General features: G+C 43.9%; 2 protein-coding genes across 7 annotated transcripts in view; one reads left to right on the top strand and one right to left on the bottom strand.

The window, feature by feature from the left end:
- Positions 1–731: 731 nt before the first annotated feature.
- On the bottom strand, positions 732–7,323 carry RPS24 (ribosomal protein S24). 6 transcript variants are annotated; one of them, XM_032608562.1, is made up of 8 exons: positions 7,179–7,323; positions 5,584–5,649; positions 5,285–5,494; positions 3,638–3,748; positions 3,509–3,511; positions 2,979–2,996; positions 1,183–1,205; positions 734–819 (listed from the first exon to the last, which is right to left on the bottom strand). In XM_032608562.1, exons 1-6 carry the CDS (start codon positions 7,179–7,181, stop codon positions 2,991–2,993), a joined length of 399 nt encoding a protein of 132 aa, XP_032464453.1. In that variant the 5' UTR covers positions 7,182–7,323; the 3' UTR covers positions 734–819; positions 1,183–1,205; positions 2,979–2,990. The 6 variants fall into 6 exon arrangements, with proteins under 6 accessions (XP_032464452.1, XP_032464457.1, XP_032464454.1 ...); XM_032608564.1 differs by lacking the exon at positions 2,979–2,996; XM_032608565.1 differs by lacking the exon at positions 3,509–3,511.
- Positions 7,324–9,022: 1,699 nt separating this feature from the next.
- POLR3A (RNA polymerase III subunit A) overlaps positions 9,023–22,243 on the top strand; it is a 47,670-nt gene continuing 34,449 nt past the window's right edge. Inside the window, 10 exon segments of the mRNA XM_032608624.1 lie at positions 9,023–9,199; positions 12,086–12,221; positions 12,488–12,625; positions 13,163–13,334; positions 13,468–13,622; positions 17,456–17,695; positions 18,014–18,176; positions 18,353–18,489; positions 19,605–19,708; positions 20,526–20,667. Of these exon segments, the coding sequence (XP_032464515.1) occupies positions 9,156–9,199; positions 12,086–12,221; positions 12,488–12,625; positions 13,163–13,334; positions 13,468–13,622; positions 17,456–17,695; positions 18,014–18,176; positions 18,353–18,489; positions 19,605–19,708; positions 20,526–20,667 (1,431 nt within the window). The 5' untranslated portion in view covers positions 9,023–9,155.

The following is a 22,243-nucleotide window of genomic DNA, read 5'->3' as shown; positions in this document are numbered from 1 at the left end:
AATAACCCACATTTCAGGTTCTCAACCTTGACGCCTAAAAAAGCCAGTGTGAGAATAAGCACCTGGCAAAGCAGCAGCAGCACTAGATACCCCTCCATGCCTCGTAAACCCACGCAGTCAGACTCACCAAGCAATCACACACTACACACACACTCACCACTCCAGAGCCTGTTTCAAATTCCCACCCACAACAAACCACTCATTTATCACCTAAGCACAAGCCCGCAACCCACAAATAGCAATTTTGACAGACCCCTGTTTACTTCAGGATAAATGATGAGAATGTAATGTAGTAACTTAACTTCTATCAAGGCCAGCAAATTTTTTTCCGTAACAAAGACTAAGTGGGGTTCTAGTAAAACCAAAAAGGAATTTCAGGTTTCAAGAGTCTCTTTCAGGGACTGACCAACTATAATACCAAGTATTAATATGGGCACCAGACTGGCCCCACATGCTCCCACGCCGCCAGTACTCTACGCCCTGACATCTAATACCAAGTATTAACATGAGCACACCAGACTGGCCCCACATGCTCCCACGCCGCCAGTTCTCTACGCCCTGACATCTCTGTGCCATTAAAGGGAAGGACAAGCACCACCCCAACAGAGCAAGTTTTCAACTGAATGTCTTAATGGAACATGTGAACTTGGGCAGCACTCTAAATCTGTTAAACAGCAAACCAATTTTACAGCACTCCCAGTAAACTTCAAATATATTCACAAACGACCAGATATGTAAAAAGTCTTAGTTTATTAACTCTCTCATGAAAAAATCTGCACAATCACCACAGACACAGTCACTGCAGAGTCTTTATTCCTTCTGTGAATTAAGAAAAGGAAAAATTTAGTTAGCAACTGCCTTTAAAAAATTAAAGTTCAAAGTCTTCAACAACCCCAAAATTAATGACACTCATGCAGAACGAACATTAGTAACCTAGACCATATTAAGTTTGTGTGATCTTAAAACAATGTAAGCATCAAGATATAAAACTCACAAACATTCAAGTTAGGGATGAGACAAAAAAACAAGTTTTGACAACAAAACCATGTCACTGCTAGTTTTTTAAGGGGCACAACTCTTGAGAGCATTGTAAATATACTTCCTAAATCATTTCACATGCTCTATTTTTAATGACTGTCAACCAAGGAGTCTAGCAATCTAAACGAAAAGCTTGAATTATACCTGTTGTCCAATCTCCAAGCTCACTGAATCAGTGGCAGGGAAGGGGGAAAGGAGGGAAGAGGGAAAAGAAACATTTCATTAATAGTCCCTTTTCAAACTCCTAAATAATCTGCATGCAATCAGATACCTTAATGACTATTTTGTTCTTTGCAGTTGTATAAAGAGCACTCCCTAGACACACTCACTGATTTTTATTCCAACCCAATATTGAGAACAGCCTGCCTGATTACTATGGTTCGTAGGCTGCCACTGCCTACTTACACATGAAGGCGCCCCCTGCTTTGCTCAGCAACACCGTGCTGGGCACGCTAGCACCAACAACAGACCTGAGAATCATCGCAGACTGAAGTCTAATTTAACCACAAGGGGAGAGCTCTAAATGATCAAGCAAGTCTTTTTAAAACCCTGTCTCAGTTCAGTACTTTAAAAGCCACCATTCACAATCAACACAAGTAGTGCGAATTAGTATTTAAAAAGGCAGAACTCAGCTGATGTAAAAAAAATTCAATTGCTCTTCAAACATGAGGACTATTCCGTAATTTAAAACAACTCTATTATACCCGAAAGGTGCAACTCCAACGTCTGGATTCCAACATTTAAGTTCAAAGGACATTACTATGCCTTTTTTTTATTTGAGCCAAAGAATACACGTGCTCATTTATGCATTCCTTTTCCAGCCGCTTTTCAGAGCAGTGCTAGTGAAATTGCACTAGTGCAACCTGAAGCAGGAATAGTGATAGCTCAGGTCCCCACAGGGCTAAACTCTGCACGTCACCGCTGAGCACTAACACACGTGACTCAAAGGCTGAATGAAGAAAACAGTGTGTAAAAAATTCTTCAGATCTAGATCAGAACACAAATATTGACTGTTTTTCAACTTCTGGAACTTCTGTCAACAAGTATACTAAGCCTCACAAAGAGGGAGCAGTTATTCTAACTAAGCAGCAAGCAGTTCCTCTGGCAGTCCATTACAACTCCATGGCACCCGGAAGTCAATGGGATTACAGCCCAGAGCAGGCACACCACGTTTACTGCCTGGTCTGGCGGGGAGTCACGGTGAGAGGAAGCATGTCGGTGAGAGGAAGCATGTCAAGCGGTGACCACCACTGTTTCAAAAACTTACTAGTCCCAACCCACTCTCAGCCCACTTTACATGTTACCGGTTTAGGCTGCTCAGATGAGCAAAAGTATTTAAGTACCTGTGGGAAAAGCGTATTTATCAAAGGCTTTGATGTGAATATTCAATTATCTTGGAAATTTTCCAATTAAAAAAAAGGGCATCAGGTGGAAAGCTGGAGATCAACTAATAAAAAGCAATGGGACAGTAAAGGAGACAGTAAAAGGCAGCTTTCGGTGTGTGCTCCCGGGACAGAGGCTTTGCCAGATTTTCCGGACCAGTTTATCACCAAAGCTGCCAGAGAATCGACCAATCTCCAGAGTCCCCAAGGGAAAGACTGCTCATGACTGGATGAGTGAATCCTTCCCAAGCCCTGTGTTAAGTAAAGCCATTTCCTGGGTATGTGGTACTCTGGAACACAGCATTTCCCAAGTGCCAGTTAAAAGCGGCTACCTTCCTCCACTGGGGCACTTCACAACTTAACATGCATTTTTGAGTTTCCAAAATAAACATCATTTGAAGTTTTTCTCCTTTGCCCATAATATACTATTTTAAACCGTAGCAGTGGTGTTATAATAGACTATACTACGAAACTCTCTTCCGAAAGCCAACATGCAAAGCATCAAAGCAAACTTAGTGAAGGTGATGCATCCCCACACCGTGCTCACAATCTCAGTACCTGCTAGACACTTCATTTCTGATGAACAAGAATTCCAAGAAAGTAGAGGAAAAAGGCAAAAAAAAAAAAAAAAGTTCACAGAACACTTGATTATTTAATTTAACAACCCAACACCTTAATTCCATTCAATTACTTACAATTAGCTAGCAAAGCTGGTAAAAAGCTCATCATTAAAATCACTTAAGTCCTGACTAACTGGAGAGGAAAGCAATGGAGAACTGTGCTACCTCTCCAGCATGCCAGGAAAACATGGGCCACATTGATTGAGCTGCTTCTTCAATCAGTTGTCAATTTTAAGAAAATAAGTCTTGGGAAACTAGATCCGCTCCCCCTTTAACAATCTTTGTAATTAGCAGTAAAATGCAAACTTTCCTGATAGGACTTGCAAGGCACCCACCAGGATCACTCTACCGATCACTGAACCGATGTGGCCCCATGTTGTGCTAATCTGTGAGCTAACAAGGGGTGGGCAAAGCTACTCTACTGAGGTGTTAAGATACTACATTACGTGGCTTCTCAAAACAGGTTACCTTCTGTAATCCAGAAGAAGTCAGAAAAGAAGAAACATTAAGAAAGGTTATTAAGAAAACAATACCCCACCTTTCTACAAACTAAAAACCTGGAATTGACATTTCTGTATTTCCCTTGGTAAACTATACCTTTTTGCCAGCACCAACATTGGCCTTTGCAGTCCCCCTGACTTTCTTCATTCTGTTCTTGCGTTCCTTTCGCTGTTTTCTCGAGGTCTTTTTCTTCTCATACAGGCCATGCTGAAAAAGAAAGGAATATATATACGTATACACGTAGGTGACTTGCAAACATCAACATCGTTACATACTAATCCGGTAGGGAAAGTTGACCAGGCTGGAGCTCAAGAAATACAGCTTCAGAAATCAAAACTCTTCAAGTACATTTAACAATACTTGTTTGTGCTAGAACAGAAACAGTCACTAAACTGAGATAGCATGAACAGAAAACAACACAGGAAAAGTGTGCACTCAACGCTCCGTGCATGGTGTTATGGTTCGGAGCCTACAGTTCGCTAGGTCTCCACATTTTCAGGGTCTCTTCCATTTCAACTCCCTGTTTCCTACTCATAGCTGACAGAAGAATCTTTCCCAAGAACTCTACACCCCCCCACGGAGACAGCATCCAGCTACTCATCTTCACTCTGCCCACTTCTGCATTTGCTCTTCCTACTGCCTACAGAAATGCTCCCCTATCTTTACAAGGAACTCGGCTTCACTTCACCTCAGCCAGGTCTCCCAGACCACCCAATTAAGAGTGCAGGGCTTCCCTGGTGGCGCAGTGTTTGAGAGTCCGCCTGCCGATGCAGGGGACACAGGCTCATGCCCCGGTCCAGGAAGCTCCCACATGCCGCGGAGCGGCTGGGCCCGTGAGCCATGGCCGCTGAGCCTGCACGTCCGGAGCCTGTGCTCCACAACAGGAGAGGCCACAACAGTGAGAGGCCCGTGTACCGCAAAAAAAAAAAAAAAAAAGAGGGCAGCATCTATCTACCACATACCTATTCAGTGGAAAGATTTTACCTAATAGCAAGGAGGAAAAAAAGTTAAAAGGGGGCAGACACAAGAACTATTTCAAAGTAGGCTCATTCACAATTTAGTATATAAGCTAGGGAGTTTGCCCAGTCTACTGCTGTACAGTTGAGCCCTGAACAACTGCACAAATATGGGTGCCAACCCTCAACACAGCTGAATATCTCATTATACCTTATAGCTGGCCCTCCACATCCACACTTCCCTTCGCATCTGTGCAGTCAACCAACCTCGGATCACTGTAATACAGATTTTACTACTGAAAAAAATCTGCGCGTAAGTGGACCTTCATAATTCTAACCCGTGTTGTTCAACGGTCAACTGTAGGTCATTGTGTAGTGCTTGGTACTCAGGAAGTGATCCGAAAGCTTTCATGGCTCCTGGCAACCTATGAAGTTAAGCCCAAACTCAGATGTTTGGGAATAAAGATTTCACTTAATTTGGGGCCAACCTACCTTTCTAAACTCATCCCCCTACCTACTTCCAGTTCCTACCTCTAGGAGCACTGCTTTACCTGCTCTTCTAGACCCAGCTCAAAAGTCACCTCCTCAAATCCTGCAGACCCCATTCTGAACTCCTGTTCAGAACTACCTGTGCATTTATCAAAGGACCTTTTCTCTCAACCCCTTAAGAGTTCTTTAGTATGTTGTCCCCCTGCAGACTGCTTGCTTTTGCTCACTCCACTGCACGCACAACACAACGTTACTGAAAAAATGTCTTTAGCAGCTGTTGAACAGATAGGACACCTACTCTTGCAAGCCTGTGTTTGGGCTCATTCTTCTTTGCGTAATCCAAGGAATCGTAAATCATGCCAAAGCCAGTTGTCTTGCCACCACCAAAATGGGTTCGGAATCCGAACACAAAGATGACATCTGGTGTGGTCTTGTACATTTTGGCTAGTTTTTCCCGAATTTCTGTCTTAGGTACTGTTGCCTTCCCAGGATGAAGGACATCGATGACCTAAAAAGATTACCAAGTTTAGTGTTTATTATAATGAAATACATCTTCGAAACTGAATAACAACCAACCTTTGACGTACCCTTCCTTACCATTTGTTTCCGTTGAAGTAGTCGGTTGGTCATGAACTTCCTTGTGCGGATAGTTACTGTGTCGTTCTGAAAACATAACAACACTCATTAACAAAACTATTCAACCTTTTCTTGACCCGCTGTGATTTTCCAAGAGCTAGAATTGCAATGTCCAAATCAGTAGACCCTGTGGCTATCCATCTGTGGATAATTAAAAGTAAACAACATTTAAAACGCAATTCCTCAGCTGCAGGAACCACATTTCAAATATTCAGGAGTCACATGGGTTAGTGGCAAAAAAGCTTCAATAAAAGAAAAAAAAATGCACAAATTCCCGTCTCCTCCTAAGCCACTTAGCACAGTGCCTAACTCACAGGTCACCCCATCACAAAAACAGCATCAAGAAAACACTCAACAGCCACATTCTGAATCTGTCAGGATTTTAAGTCTGGAAACACCTTACTTCACTTCATTACAGAAATCACTCTGCAGCAAGGTTTCTCAAACCTCTGGTATTTTGGTTCAGCTACTTCTGTGCTGTGGGGACTGTCCAGTGCATTTCAGACCGTGGAGCAGCATCTTTAACCTCTAACCACTTGATGCCGGTAGCACCTGCGCTTCCCAGTTGTGACCAAGAATGTATCCAGATTTTGTCAACTGTCCCCTCACAGGCAAAAAATCACCCCCAGTTAAAGCCTACTTCTCTGGAGTAAAGCTGTGACTCTATAAATGTTATGGTCACGGCACCCTGTTTATTGCATCCTGCACAGATGTGACAAGCATTGCACCACCTCCTTGTAAACTACCCTTCTTGAATGACCAACGCTACACCTCACAAAAAAAACTGTACCCCCTTCTGAATGGCCCCGTTGCTCTTTTACACTATGAGTGACTACCAAGGAATGTGGGCATTCAACGTGCTTACACTGACTATAATAATTCACCAAAAAAAAGAGCTCTCATAGTAGATTGACTAATTTTCGACTGCAGTCTGAAAAACCACACCACACTAAGTTCACTTCAACAATATTCAATTCTTGAAAGTAAGGGTCAAGGGAAAAACAGCTCGCAGATAGAATGGGGTTAAAAACAGGTGAACCTTCTAATGAGCTAATCATGACATGGCAAGCCTTAAAGTGGCTCCTCTTCCCGGGGCCTGTTTCCCCCCTGTGAAACAAGAGGATCCATTCAGCTGACAATATTCTAGCTTACACGTGGGAACGGTTTCAGTCGTCGCAACACGCCCGGGCACTGCCGACACCCTCTTCTCCTCCTGGGCTGCCTTCACCGGCGAACCGCCTACCCCAAATTAAGCGTTCAAGTGCGATGTGTCTCTCCTCACCCTACCCCACCCCACCCTTTAGACTCCACGAAGCCGACAAACGCAGCAGCCGCTCCCGCAGTCCCCATTCCGAGGACTCCGAAGCCCGGCATTTCTGGGTCGACAGCGCAGCCCGGACTCCCGCCCGCCCGGCTCCCTCGGCAACCGGCCTCCGTCAGACACGGCCAGGGAAGAGCAATCGGGCTTCGGGCGGCCGTAGTGCTAACGGCGGGACCAGGGGACGGACGATTGCCCAGATACACATTGGATAATCCCTGGATCCGCAAAGACTCACCATAATGGCGGCTGATCTTCAAGCAGCCAGGAAGGAAAAGAGAACTATCTTCCGCCGGCCAATCATATCAACGCTCACGGAAGGACCCCGGGAGACGCCGGCGTGGGGGCGTGGCCAGACCGCGAGGCCGACCGCGCTAATGCCTGATTGAAAGTGTATAAGACCTGGTTTCTTCGCTCTTTCGCCACACCCCGGAACGTGAACGGCCAATCCGGGGGGGGGAACAGTTTGGGCCGACCAGGTTTACGCAAGCACGTGTTCCACTTCAATTCATTATCTTGAACCGTCTCTACTTAAAATTCCGGTAAACCGGTTTAAAGTTAATTCCCCTCCAACCGCGTTAGAGGTTGGTGAAGCTCGAAGGCGTCCTTGGAGGTCCTCTCGACCAGCCTCCTCATTTTACTGCTAGGGAAACTACAGAAACCCGGACTCAAACTTTTATTTCAAGTACGCAAAACTGACCATTTTAATTTATTGCTATTTAATTAATTGATTTTTTCTGAGCTTAGAGAATCTGATTTTCTAATTAAAAATAAAACAGTCTTTAATTTGTCTTTTTCTGAAAAATCTTAATCCCCACAAAAGTGAGCTTTTAATAAGTATCTGCTTGATGGAGAAATTTGTTAGTTTACAGTGAGACATACGTGTAACAATAAAGAACATAAGCATGCAGGTTCAGAGACCGACAAATCAGGTTGCAGGCTTTTGAGAGCGCTGCTATGTGTCTGTTACTTTCTGAGTACTTTTACCCTTATTTTGCCATTTAACCTTCCCACCAACTCTAAGAATTAGGGTACATATTACTTATCCCTTTTATAGATGGGGAAACTATGACAGCACGAGGTTAAGGAACTTTCCCAAGGTCGCTCAACTTTAAGCAGTAGTGCCTAAACACCCATGGATACTGTGGTTCCAGAATCTTTGTTTTTAACTTCTAGATAATGAAAATCACTCACCAAATCTTCAAAGATATATTAACTGCTGAAATAGAAAAATCTGGTTTGCTTTGCTTTCTGTCTGTGACATATGTTTTACTAGTGGGGATCCATAAAGTCTGAAGACAGCATCCCTTAAAATTCAAAAGTGTTGAACCACTTTATTGGTTTCTGTTTAGAGTTTCTCACAAATAGTAAAGAAGTAAGTTTCAGGTTCTGTAGCCCTGAGTCCTATGGTGGAATGGTTTTCTCTCTAGTATCATGCGCTAAGATGTCACACTAGGATCACCTCCCACAGGGTGTGAGGTGTGAGATAAGAAATTTATTTCCTCAGTACATGAATAATCGCTTCCTATTCTCCCTTCATCTTGTTTCCCTAGCTCAGCATGGCTCACTTTTCACACTAAACTCACAGATTTTCATCTTCTGTTTTTGTAATCAATAATATAAGTTTAATTCTTCTTTTTCAAAATAACTTTGTGAACTGGAGGTGCATGCATGGCCGTGTTTTCTGCCCTGTTTACTTCCTTTCTAGATAATCTAGATGAAGTCCTCTGTTCCTTGGGCAGGTTCATTTTAGCCTCCACCTTTCCTTAAATAATTAGAGGCTCTTAATTAAGATGGTATTGATGTTGGTAAGACGATTTTCCATTGTATGCAATTTTTGGCTCTCTGGTTTTCTAAAAGTTTTGAGGCAGGGGGTTGTAGTTTCTTTGCAGGTGTCAGGTGACAAGAAGAAATGGACCGGAAACGGGACTTTGAAAATACCATGAAGGTTTCGGTACAGTTTCAAGGAGGTGCCGCCAGATGGCAGTGTAGAGAGAAGGCGAAAAGCGGCGTGTTCGGAGCCTCTCTTAACAGACAGAAGCGCCGGCGAGTAGCGGAAGCGGAGGCGGGCACGTGGGGCGAGCTACGGTGGCCGAAAAAATGCCGGGGAGGTGTTAGCCACCAGTCAAGAATTAGTCCCGGGCGGGTGCTGTGAGCATCGTATTTCTAATCTAGCTCAAAGAGTCTCGAGGAGGGAGCCCCGGCAGCCGTCACCATGGTGAAGGAGCAGTTCCGGGAGACGGATGTGGCCAAGAAAATGTAAGATGGAGCAAAACTCCCCGAAGAGCAGAGAAATTAGGGGCAGAGGGGTCCGAGGTCAGGGAAGGGTCAGAGGTGAGGTCGGTTGGAAGGGAAGGGCCAGGAATCAGTGGGAGGTGTGGGCACAGCTCAGGAGTATCAGGTTAGATTAATGGATATTGATCGGGCAGAGGGTTTTCACGACCTGGGGAACCCAGGCCAGGGGTGGTTCCTTGGGCGGAGAAGGGGGAATGTGGTGGGAACCTGGGGGATGTGGTGGGAACTTTGGCGATCCGTGCACCATGGGCCGAAGGTCGAGTTCTCCTGAGGTGAGACGATGATCCCTTTCAGCGAATCTTTGGTCATTGAATGGGAGCAACCTGGGGCGGGGACTCATTTTGCTGCAGAGCACATGACACGGAGGTAGTATTTGCTGACCGAAAGAATGGAGTTGGCAGCTAGAAAGCTGTATCACAGGCAGATGGATAGCAGTCTCAGAAATGAGGTTATTCTGGACCTTCTTCAGAGCTAATTTAGTAGGCCACAACCTCTCCTTAGACCTTCCAGTAGAGAAACAAATCAATCATTCTTGCAGATGCTTAGTGAGGAAGGTACTGTGTTCTGGCCCCGATGATAGACATGAAGATATGACATGAGTAAGACCTTACTGCCTCGTCTAGCTGGAGAAGGTAGACAAGTCAGCGTTGGATAGGACAAGTGCGAGGACAAGGGTAGGCATAGGGGGTTCTGACAGCACAGGTGGGCAAGGGGTTCAGGCAGAACAGCCTTCTTCCAGGAGCTTACAGGAGGGAGAAAGTATAGTGATGAGAAGGAAGCAGATTTGAAGCTTTGTTTCAGAGCCATCTTGCAGGCAGTGAGGAGTCTTTTTTTTTTTCTTTAATTGAAGTATAGTTGATTTACAATGTTGTGTTAGTTTCAGGTGTACAGCACAATGATTCAATTATATATATATATTCTCTTTTAGATTCTTTTCTCTTATTGGCTATTACAAAATGTTGAGTATAGTTCCCTGTGCTATACAGTAGGTTCTTGTTGGTTATCTATTTTATATATAGAATGTGTATACTTTAATCTCAAACTCCTAATTTATCCCTTCCCTCCCCCCTTTCCCTTTGGGAACCATAAGTTTGTTTTCCATGTCTGTGGGTCTATTTCTGTTTTGTTTTTTAAATATATTTATTTATTTATTTATTTTTGGCTGCATTGGGTCTTTGTTGCTGCACGAGGACTTTCTCTAGTTGCGTCCAGCAGGGGCTACTCTGTTGCGGTACACGGGCTTCTCATGTTGCGGAGCATGGGCTCAAGGTGCACAAGCTTCAGTAGTTTTAGCACGCGGGCTCAGTAGTTGTGGCTCACGGGCTCTAGGCGCGCGGGCTTCAGTAGTTGTGGCTCGCGGGCTCTGGAGCACAGGCTCAGTAGTTGTGGCGCACGGGCTTAGTTGCTCCGCGGCATGTGGGATCTTCCCGGGCCAGGGCTCAAACCTGTGTCCCCTGCATTGGCAGGCGGATTCTTAACCAATCCCCACCAGGAAAGTCCTATTTCTATTTGGTAAATAAGTTTATTTGTATCTTTTTCTTCCCCCACATATAAGCAGTATCATGTGATATTTGTCTTTCTCTGTCTGGCTTACTTCACTTAGGATAATCTCTAGATCCATCCGTGTTGCTGCAAATGGTATTATTTCTTTCTTTTTTATGGCTAGTATTTCACTGTGGGTGTGTTTGTGTGTGTATATATATATATATATGTATATATCTGTATATATCTACAGCACATCTTTATCTTTCATCTGTTTCATCTGTTGATGGACATTTAGGTTGCTTCTATGTCTTGGCTATTGTAAATAGTGCTGCAATGAACATTGGGGTGCATGTAGCTTTTCAAATTATAGTTTTCTCCGGATATATGCCCAGGAGTGGGATGGCAGGATCATATGTAGCTCTATTTTTACTTTTTAAAGGAACTTCCATACTGTTCTCTATAGTGGCTGTACCAATTTACATTCCCACCAACAGTGTAGGAGGGTTCCTTTTTCTCCACACCCTCTCCGGCATTTATTATTTGTAGACTTTTTGATGATGGCCATTCTCTCAGTTTGAGGGGTGTGAAATTGACAGGATTGGTAGGGATGGGTAAGGGAGAAATGCGATTGACACACAGAATTTCTTGGTTGGGCAATCTTACAGCTGGCTCCCTCTTATTCAGAATTCAGCGGAAATGTCAATTTTCCAGACTTTCTGGCCACACGACATGGTCTCCTCAGACTCTCCTCTACCACTTCACGTCATTTTCCTTCCCTGCATCTATTCAGTTTTGTGTATCTATTTGTTTATTCTCTGTCTTGCCCTCCCTGAAATTGAGCCCCATGTTGGCAGGGAATTCCCTGTCTTATCTAATCTGTATCCTCAGCCCCTGAGGATGGTGCCTGGCACATCATACGTAAACCCCCAGATTTTTTTGGAAAATGAACAAGGAACAGATTTGGGAGAGAAAGTTCCAGGCTTTGTTTTAGATGTGCTGAGTTTGAGGTGCCTGTTAACTGTCCAGAAGAAGTATCTGTATGGTCTCCAGCTGAGCGGAAATAGCTGGCCTGCAGATAGAGATTAGACAGACTCTACTCAAAAAGAATGTGTAGAATGAAAAAAGTTTGAGGGTTGTAACCCTAGGTAGGGAGAGATGCCAATATTCAACAGAAGGCAGTAAAAGAGACCACAAAACAAACTTAAGAGGGAACGAGTCAGCAGGATGAAGTGACATTTAATAATGAGAGAGCAGAGCCTATAGGGATTTGGAAGGGTAAGGTTGCTTATGGTGGGTCATATGCATAAATGCTATTTTTGGTAAGTGGTTTTGATGTAACTGTTCCCCTATCCCTTTCCATTCCAGAAGCCACATCTGTTTTGGAATGAAGTCAGCTGAGGAGATGCGCCAGCAGGCTCACATCCAGGTTGTGAGTAAGAACCTGTATAGCCAGGACAACAACCATGCCCCACTGCTATATGGGGTGCTTGATCACAGGATGGTAAGACCCTGCCCTTCCTGGTTCCATGTGTTTTGACTTGCTGATGAAACTGGTGACTTACCAAAGAGGAAGAAGCAAGGGCTTCCTTCCACCTCCCCCATTCCCCTGCGCCTCTCAGGGACTCCAGCCTCCTTTGGTCAGGCGGATGTGAATACCCTGCAGTTTCCCAGGTGATTCTGACTCTGAGTCCCCTGGTCACCTGTGAGGACTGGTCCCACTTTCCTGTCCACTGGTCTCCATTGATTATGGTGTGCTTTTATCCACAGGGTACGAGTGAGAAGGACCGTCCTTGTGAAACCTGTGGGAAGAACTTGGCTGACTGTCTGGGCCACTATGGGTACATTGACTTGGAATTGCCATGTTTTCATGTGGGGTACTTCCGAGCAGTCATAGGCATCTTACAGGTAAGCATGTATGTGTTCATCTCCAAGGTATAAACCTGGGAGTTATTGATCTAGGGACATTAGAGTGAGCTTGGGAATGATGAGTGGTGGGAGATACATGTAGAGAACATTTTTATACTAAAAACAATATTTCGTCTTGTAATAAGTTAAATTGCTTAAAAATTCTTTTTCCTTGGTTTTCCTTGAGTAGATGGTAGATAGGCATTGTAAAAAATATTAGTAATTCAAGCAGTACAGAACAGCACAAAAAAGAAAAAATAGTTAACAAAAACGCCACCAGCTGGCTCTGACTATGGCCAGCATTCTGGTGAACATGGGCTGCCTTTGCGTGTCTTCATGTAGATCTGTACATTGTAGCTAAGTGTCCTGGGCAAGGGGGGGTGGTGGCTTTTTTAAAAAAGAAGAGACTTAGAAAAAAATCTATTACTGGCCAAAGCTCAGGAGATCATATCAAAAAAGTTTGTTTTAAAGGAATTGAAAGAAAAGACTTTGTCATCCTCTCTTATCCTTTTACCTGTTTTGTTTAATTTTAAAAAGATGATCTGTAAAACCTGCTGCCACATCATGCTGTCCCAGGAGGAGAAGAAGCAGTTTCTGGATTATCTGAAGAGGCCCGGCCTGACTTACCTCCAGAAGCGAGGGCTGAAGAAGAAAATCTCTGATAAATGCCGGAAGAAGAACACGTGCCATCATTGTGGCGCCTTTAATGGTGAGTGGATGCACCTCTCATCTTTCATTGTGGTGGCAGTTTCTGTAACTGCATTTCCTAGACCGCAGCCTCAGACCAGCCTAACCAAGAACCTGATTTTTCCAACCGTGGTAAAATAAATTAACTCTTACAGGTACTGTAAAGAAATGTGGGTTACTGAAGATAATCCATGAGAAATACAAGACCAACAAGAAAGTGGTGGATCCTATCGTGTCAAATTTCCTTCAGTCCTTCGAAACCGCCATCGAGCATAACAAAGAAGTAGAGCCTCTACTGGGGAGGGCACAGGTGAGCCTTGGGCGGCAGCATCGCCCAAGATAACAGTGAGCGGTGGAGGGAGAATCCTAGCCAAGGCCATCGGAGCATAGCCTGTGCTGTAGGAAGGACGAACAGCTGAGTCTGCCTTCCAGAGGGCATCCCACTCTTGGGGAATGTGGAGCCATTGAGATTTGAGCAGAGAAGGGACGTGAATTAATAACGAAATTTTAGACGAGCCTGACTGCTCATCAAAAGACACCATTACAAAAATGAAAAAGCAGGTCACACAGTGGGAGCAAATAGTCACACTTCATTTGTCTGTTAAAGGACTCTCATGTCCAGAATATAGGACACATCCGGAGCCTGTGCTCCACAGTGAGAGAGGCCACAACAGTGAGAGGCCCGCGTACTGCAGAATATAGGACACAGTTCTTATAAATCAGTAAGGGGGGGAACCCGAATTTTTTTTTTTAATTTAATTTTATTTATTTATTTTTGGCTGCACCACACAGCCTACAGGATCTTAGTTCCCTGACCAGGGATTGAACCCGTTCCTCCTGCAGTGGAAGGGCGGAGTCTTAACCACTGGACCGCCAGGGAAGTCCCAGAAAACCCCGATTTTTGAAAGCAGAAGCAAGACTTGAATTGGCACTTCACAAGAGGTTATATTCAAATGGCCAATCAGTAGATGAAAAGTTCAATGTTGTCACTCATCAGGGAAATACTAATTAAAACTACACACACACACATACCCTCTCAGCAAAATTAAAATGTAAAACAACTGAAAACCAAGTGCTGGCGAGGATCTGAAGCAGCTGGCTCTCCTACGTTGATGGTGGCCGTGTGAAACGTTTCCACCACTCCAAACAACAGTTTGGCAACTCCTTATAAAATAAGACCCACACTCACCCTGTGATCCAGCAGCTTTACTCTTAGGTGTATACCCAAGAGACATGAGTACATATGTCCACAGAAATATTTGTACAAGTATGTTCATTACAGCTTTGTTAATAAAAGCCAGAATTCGAAACAGCCCGGATGCCTGTCAACAGGAGAATGTAGAAATTGTCCCAGATCTACACAATGGGATAATATCCCGAAATGAAAGAAATGAGCTGACACACACAGCCTGGCTGAGTCTCAGGATCCTGCTGAGAGGAGGCAGCTTTATACAAGAGCGTACAAAGCGTATGATTCCATTTAGATCAAGTCTAAGAATAGGCAAGACTGATCTGGGGTAAGGGCTTAGTACTGACTGGGAAAGGGGATATGAGGGTATTTTCTGGAGGGAGGGACATATTCTTTATTTGATTTGAATGGTGGTATATGTGTACCAGTGTATACATGTAAAGATTTATCAATCTCTTTAAGATTTGTGCAATTTTCTGTATTTAAATTATGCCTTGATTTGGGGGGTGGGGATGCAAAAAGAAAACAGATCCTGAACCTGGGTAGTGATAGTGGAGCCAGGGGCAGAGTCATCGTATGCAGTCAGAATGGACAGGAATTGATGAACAGCCACTGTAGCGCTGGGTGTGAGAGAGTGGTCAGAGGCGAGCGGGTGCCCAAGCGCAAGCATCTGGAAACATGGTAGTTCTTCTGGAAATGGGGGAGGGCATCAGCAGTGCATTCCAGTGGAGATGTCTTCAAGGCAGTTAGAACTAAGCTCCTGCAGAGGAAGTGAAGGTGCAGGCTGAGAAAGTGGATCTTGTCCTTCTACTGTCATGATTGTAGATGAATTCTACCTTCCAGGCTGATGGCTGTGTAGAAAGCAGTCAGAAGCCTGGCTGGCAGCCTTGTCAGTGAGCCTGAGGGGTGCCCCAGCTCTCTGGGGTGTGGCCTTACTTGCAGCCTCCCCTGCTGCTCCGAGATCAACCTGCCTGACATCCACTACCACTTTCCCCTGCCAGCTCTCTGCCTGGACCCCTGTGGCCACTGTCCTTACTTGCTGGGGACTGCTTCTCTGCTCCACACATTCTGCAATAGAATTCTCCACTGGGGCCTGGGAGGCATCTTGTTTGGAAAAGTCTCCAAGTGACTAGGCCTAAATGGCTGGGCCCAGGAGGTGACCCCCTCCCACTTAGGAGTCACTTGTCTCACACGTCTAGATTGCCTCTCAGGGTGTCCCCCACTGCCACCATCTCCCTGTCCGCCCCAGCTCACCTGACCCAGGCGACACCTTAGACACGGTTTAGGGTGGTGGTTAAGAGCTTTGGCTTTGGGGTCAGACAGACCTGAGATTAGAGCCCAGCTCTGCCGCTTATTTATTCTGTGACCTTAGACATGCGACCCAACCTGGACTTGACAAAAACTCCGGACTCCATCCCCAGAAGACTAACATATATCCATTCCCAATTTTAATACAAATCCAGGGGGTGGTGGACCTGCAGATAAGAGTCTCTCCCTAGATGGCATCATCCCTGCAGACTGAGTGTTAGGCTGCCCTGGCTGATGTCCTTCTAGCCGTGTCATCTCACCACCACCCAAGGCAGCCACGCTGCATTGCTAGAGAACTCCAGCTGTTAGGGTATTCAAAGCTGAGCCCTGCTCTACCGTCCATCAGTCCCTGACTTCTGCTTCCTGGCATGTAACGATAAGTCAGCCGCCTCTTCCACGTGCCTCTTGGGATGCAGTTGTTCTGTCACTCTCAGGTAGCTGCTCTTGCTGAGAACTGGTTTCCAGGCTCCTGCCTTCCTTGCCCTCCTGGACAGCCTCCAGCTCCATGACATTCTCATCTAGGACTGACTGTGGTACTGCAGGTGACATCTGGCCTTCATGCCGTTCTAGAATTCTATTAGTTTTATACTTCCTCCCTGATTTCTTCTGGTGGCAGCGAGGTGCCCATCACTGGGAGACAGGGGTGCTGAGGAGGGCCATTCTTCTCTGGACAGGGACCCAGACTGGAAAACCTCTGGAGGGATTCCTAGAAGAACCCAGCTGCACTGCCATCTCCTCCAGGGCGGGACCACAGAAACTTTTCATTGGCAGTGTTCTAAGAGCAGTGGCTGGCCGTTCAAACGTTTCTTTCTTAACTTTGTTCCCCTTCTCATTAAGTTATCGCATAGCAAATGCTGCTTATAACATACAGTCTCAGTCAAAACCTTTGATCCCAAGAAAATTTAATAACCAGCAACAACACAATCTGACCATTCTCAGCTGTGATGTTTGAATATCTGATAATTTACATAGTTCTTATGAGTAAGTTGTTAGAGCCTAGCACTTCTATTAAGTGAAGTTAATACAAAGACAATATAAGTTCACTACAGAAAGTTTAAATGTAAAAAAAGCAAAAAGATGATAATTCCACTCATCTAAAGACAGCCCTGTTCACACCTTGGTAAATTCTTCCATTTCCTCTTTTCTGTATAGATGTACATTTTCCCCCAGATTAGACCACATCATAGACATACTTATCTCATTTACCAATATTTTGTGAACACCTTTCATGGCAGTAGCCACATTTCCGTAGCTTCTTTTTTGTTTTTAATAGCTTCATAGTTTTCCATGTATGGATGTACCATGATTTTATTGACTCAGTCACCTGTCAGGCTGTTTCCAGCTTTTCACCATTAAGAACAGCTTTAGTGAACATCCTTGTAGCTGAATCTTTCTGTTAATTTCTAAAATCATACCCTTTGGAATAATTACGAGGAGTGGAATTTTTGGCTTAAATTATTGGAATAAAAGGCATGAACATTTTTAGGGCCCTTGCAACGTAGCATGTTATCAGAAGTCTCTGTCATCACTTGTGCATATTATCATTTAAGTGGCAGATAGGTTAGAGGACATGCAGACGTAAACCTTTGCCTAAGCTGTGGAAAACTAACATGTATCTCCATTCCTTCCTTCCCTCCTTTCCATAGGAAAACTTGAATCCCTTAGTAGTTCTGAATTTATTTAAACGAATCCCAGCTGAAGATGTCCCTCTACTTCTGATGAATCCAGAAGCTGGAAAGCCCTCCGATTTGATTCTCACACGACTTTTAGTGCCTCCTCTGTGTATTAGACCCTCTGTCGTGAGTGATTTGAAGTCTGGCACCAATGAAGATGATCTGACGATGAAATTGACAGAAATCATTTTCCTAAATGATGTCATTAAAAAGGTCAGTGGGGCTTCCCTGGTGGCGCAGTGGTTGAGAGTCCGCCTGCCGATGCAGGGGACGCAGGTTTGTGCCCCGGTCCGGGAGGATCCCACATGCCGGGAGCGGCTGGGGCCCGTGGGCCATGGCCGCTGGGCCTGCACGTCCGGAGCCTGTGCTCCGCAATGGCAGAGGCCGCAACAGTGAGAGGCCCGCGTACCGCCAAAAAAAAAAAAAAAAAAAAAAAGGTCAGTGCTTCCCATTAGCATGAAAACAGAATTGTCTGATGGAGAAAGTCAAATGGACCAGGCTTGTTTCTGTTTATCCTCTGCTTATTCTTAGCATCGGATATCAGGAGCTAAGACCCAGATGATCATGGAAGACTGGGATTTCCTGCAGCTGCAGTGCGCCCTCTACATTAACAGTGAGCTCTCAGGCATTCCCCTCAACATGGCGCCCAAGAAATGGACCAGAGGGTTCGTCCAGCGCCTGAAGGGAAAACAGGGTACGTGTCCAAAGATGTGTGCGGGAGACGGTCTACTGCCTTTGTTTCATTTTGGGGAACGTATGTCCCGCTTATCTAGTTGGAGGTCACGGACTCTCCTTGGGCTTTCTGGTCACATTGCCCCCAACAGCACACGTTGTACCTTGGAGGCCTGTGATATATTTTTATTTATTTAGGTCGATTTAGAGGCAATCTCTCAGGAAAAAGAGTGGATTTTTCTGGCAGAACAGTCATCTCACCTGACCCCAACCTCCGAATTGATGAGGTAGCTGTGCCAGTTCACGTGGCCAAAATTCTAACTTTTCCTGAGAAGGTAAGTACATTGAGTTGCTCAATATTTTGTCTGAATCCAGTCTTTTGTGTCATGTTCTGAGATTCCAAACAACAGACAGTGGAAAATCCCCAGTAACCCACCCGGCCCACAGTTTGGCATGTGTGTTTATCTTTCCAGTTTGCTTCATACATATGTCACCATGTGTAATATCTACAACACGTACAGCCACAGTTGTGTCTGCCTTTATGTATATATACTCAGATATACATTGAACAGACAAGTCTGCAACTTTTTTTTTTCCAAATAATATCATCTTTAACATCCGTCTTAGTTCATACCTCAGGTGTTAAAGTAACTTATGATAAACACAACACCAGTTAATTTTCTTGGGATAGTTATTATTTTTAGAACATTAGAATCAGTGAATCAAAGACTTTGAATATTTTAAGGCTATTGATGCATAACCAGAAAGGCTGTACTGCTTTACACTCAGTTCATATTCATCATGAGTGTAAACTGGTATTTACAGTATTTATTTTTTAACCGAGGTGTAGATAATCGAAAGGCCTGGTAACAGGAGGATATTGATTGCCCTTGGCTTTGCCCTTGAGAGTCATAATTAGCCCAAACCACAGAGGCTTCTGGTTAAGCTTGTGTAGAAAGTGTCCTCAGTAGAGTTACTAATGATCCAGAGTTTCCTTCTCTGAAGTGGTGTCCCATGAGACTGTTGTCCAAGAGGCTACAGGACATGGCCGTACAGACCAGGGCCTATGGTGCTGGTGTCACAACTTTTAAACCTTAGAAGCCCATGGAAAATCATTGCAGATGAAGCTGCCACCTGTTTTTAGGATTACAGAATGCTGGAAGGTCCCTATAGATCATTCCAGTCCACTCTTTGAACCACTAGGGAAACCAAAGGCCAGTAAAGGCCTTGGCCCTTTCACCCAGCAAGTGAGTGACCGAGTTCAGACTTGAACCTGGTGCCATCCCGTTGTTGTCCTTACACTCAAGACCCTGGCAGCAGGGTGCCTGCAGGTGCCTCTCTTTCTCCTAGGACAAGATAAGGAAAGTAAAGACTGAGATCCAGTTCAGTATAGTGTGCTAGCTTCTAGAATTTACAGTGTCTCATTCTGCTTTATATTGTGGTCCACCAGGTGAACAAGGCAAACATCAACTTTTTGAGGAAGCTGGTTCGAAATGGCCCTGAAGTTCACCCAGGAGCCAATTTCATTCAGCAGAGACACATGCAAATGAAAAGGTAATGCTTTCCCGATCTGGTTGGGTGTAACTGTCTTCTCATGACCAAGCTTACTGTCACCATACTTAGCACAGAATGCACTCCAAAGTGCAATTGTTGTGATATTGTAGTACGTGGAAAATATCTATTTAAACTGCAGTGAGCCTAGGTACATTGCTCGTTTGCTCTGCTTGGCTTGTTGAGTGTACGTACAGTGTTCATTTATTCCATAGCATTTAATGTTATTGGATCTAGAAAGACAGAATGCATTGGGATATGAAAGCAGATCATTGTCTATGTCACCTGGGCGCCCTGGGGTTACCTCAGTGCGCTCATGACCCAGGAGACATGCATTTTGCCCGTTCTGGCTTTTCACAGCGAGATGAGCTGATCACCAGTGCCTTTTTATCTCATGAGTTCAAACATATAACCAGGGCCGTGTAGGAGAAGCTGGTTTATTACTCTATTTCTGTGATTCCAAGACATGCTTTTATCATATCTTAACGTTTCTAAAATTAAGATAGATCTTACAAGCAGTTTGTTGTAGTTTAGGGAATTCCCTGCGGGTCCAGTGATTAGGGCTCAGCGCTTTCACTACTGGGGGCCAGGGTTTGATCCCTGGTCAGGGAACTAAGATCCCACGAGCCATGCGGCTCAGCCAAAAAATAAAATAAAATAAAATTTTATTGTTGTTGTTGTAGTTTAATTAATGGCATATGGAGGCACCTTAAATACAATGAAATGTGATCATTTTAGAGACTGAATCCTGATATGAAGAGGGAGAAACTTGCTGAGGAAACTTTGTTCTCACAGATTATGTCTATTATTGTATGTTAAGGTTTTTGAAATATGGAAACAGAGAAAAGATGGCTCAGGAGCTCAAGTATGGGGACATTGTGGAGAGACACCTCATAGATGGAGACGTGGTTCTGTTCAATCGGCAGCCTTCACTGCACAAATTGAGCATTATGGCACATCTGGTGAGCATGAGACTGGTTTTTATTTCTGTTGGGTGGAACTTTGCTGTGTGTGCCATGCTAAATTCCAGACTTCTAAAATTTAAATTGCCAGTAATCTCAAATTTTCATAACTTTTGGTTTTCCTCTTCTCTCGTTTTTTAGTTTGAGTGAAACTCTTAAATTTCAAACTTCCCTTCAATGTTTTTAATAGTTGTAACATACTGTTCATACAACAGTAAAACAGGAACTAATTGAAAATTAGTGTGAAAGTGACTACTGTGATTTCACTTGCAAACAACATATATACATATATGTGTGTGCACAAAGTTATGTAAAATAGATATGGCAGAAAATTGACTTGATTTAAAATAGCGTATTAACTAAGGAACTAAAATGCTTACAGGATTTCTCTTTGCAGTAGTCCTCCAACTAAGACCTTGGACCATATTTTTTGGGGTGGTTTACTTTTTGCAACAGCAGCAGTTCCTTTTTTGGAGATTTAAAATGGAAACAAGATGCAACTTTAATTTGTTAAATATTCATAAATTCTCCTGTCTGCAAAGCCATTAAATCCCTGAGCATTTGCAAACAGTGTTTAAACAGGCTCCTAAGGTAGTGTTTTTCTAGATTCCTTTTTTTAGTAGTTTGTGAAAACATTACATCAATCTTTTTGCTCAGTGGTGGAAATACCAAAGATGCAGTTTATGATTATGGAATTATGATTATTGAGATCTAGGAGGCAAACAGAAGCCTTCCATTTCTGGAAACTTTTGCTTGGCTTTGGGGCATTTTAACATAGAAATATTTTTGTTTGAAAATTTTCAAATATATACAAAAATAGAAAGAGTACTGTGATGAACTCACAGTCCCATCCTCTATAGTCAGTAATTTTCAAGATTTCGCCACACTAGTTTTCTCTCTCTTTTTTCTTTGTGAACCCAGATGCCATGTCTTTTTTCCATGTGTATTCAGTTTACTTCTGCAAGACACATGTATTTATAGTGCCAGTGTGACACCTCACAAAATGAAGTCATTCCTTGGTGTTGTCTAGTACCCTGTCCATATTCAGATTTCCCCAAGTGTCTCAAAATCTTTGTGCAACTAGTTTGTTCAAATCAAGATGCAAAGTCTATACATTACGTTTAGTTGATACATGTCTGAAGCCTCTATTGATCTGGTAATGTCCCACCTCCTTCTTTTAATTTCAGTGTCATTGTTGAAAAAAAACAGGTCATTTGTCCTGAAGAATGTCGTGTGTTCTCTGTTTGTCTGCCTTTGTGTGGTGTAAGGGTTCCTTCATGCTTCATTTTATTTCTGTAAACTGGAAATTAGCTCTCAAAGGATGATCAGATTCAGGTTCAACTTTTTGGCCAAAATAACTTACAGATGGTGCTGGCTACTTCCTCTTGCCATATTTCAGGAGGCACATGTTATCTGGCTGGCCCACTTTAGTTATGCTGAGGTTAGGGATTCAGATGCTTCAGCCTGGTGCTTCTCTTGAAATGTCCCTTATTAGCCTTTTCTCTAATGATCTCTTCCATTTATGGTCATTGCCTACATTATTTCATTGGGTCACAAAATGGTGATTTTCTAATTT

This window comes from Phocoena sinus, chromosome 16, assembly GCF_008692025.1.
Source record: "Phocoena sinus isolate mPhoSin1 chromosome 16, mPhoSin1.pri, whole genome shotgun sequence".
NCBI lineage: Eukaryota > Metazoa > Chordata > Mammalia > Artiodactyla > Phocoenidae > Phocoena > Phocoena sinus.
This window is presented reverse-complemented; position numbering and strand designations above follow the sequence as displayed.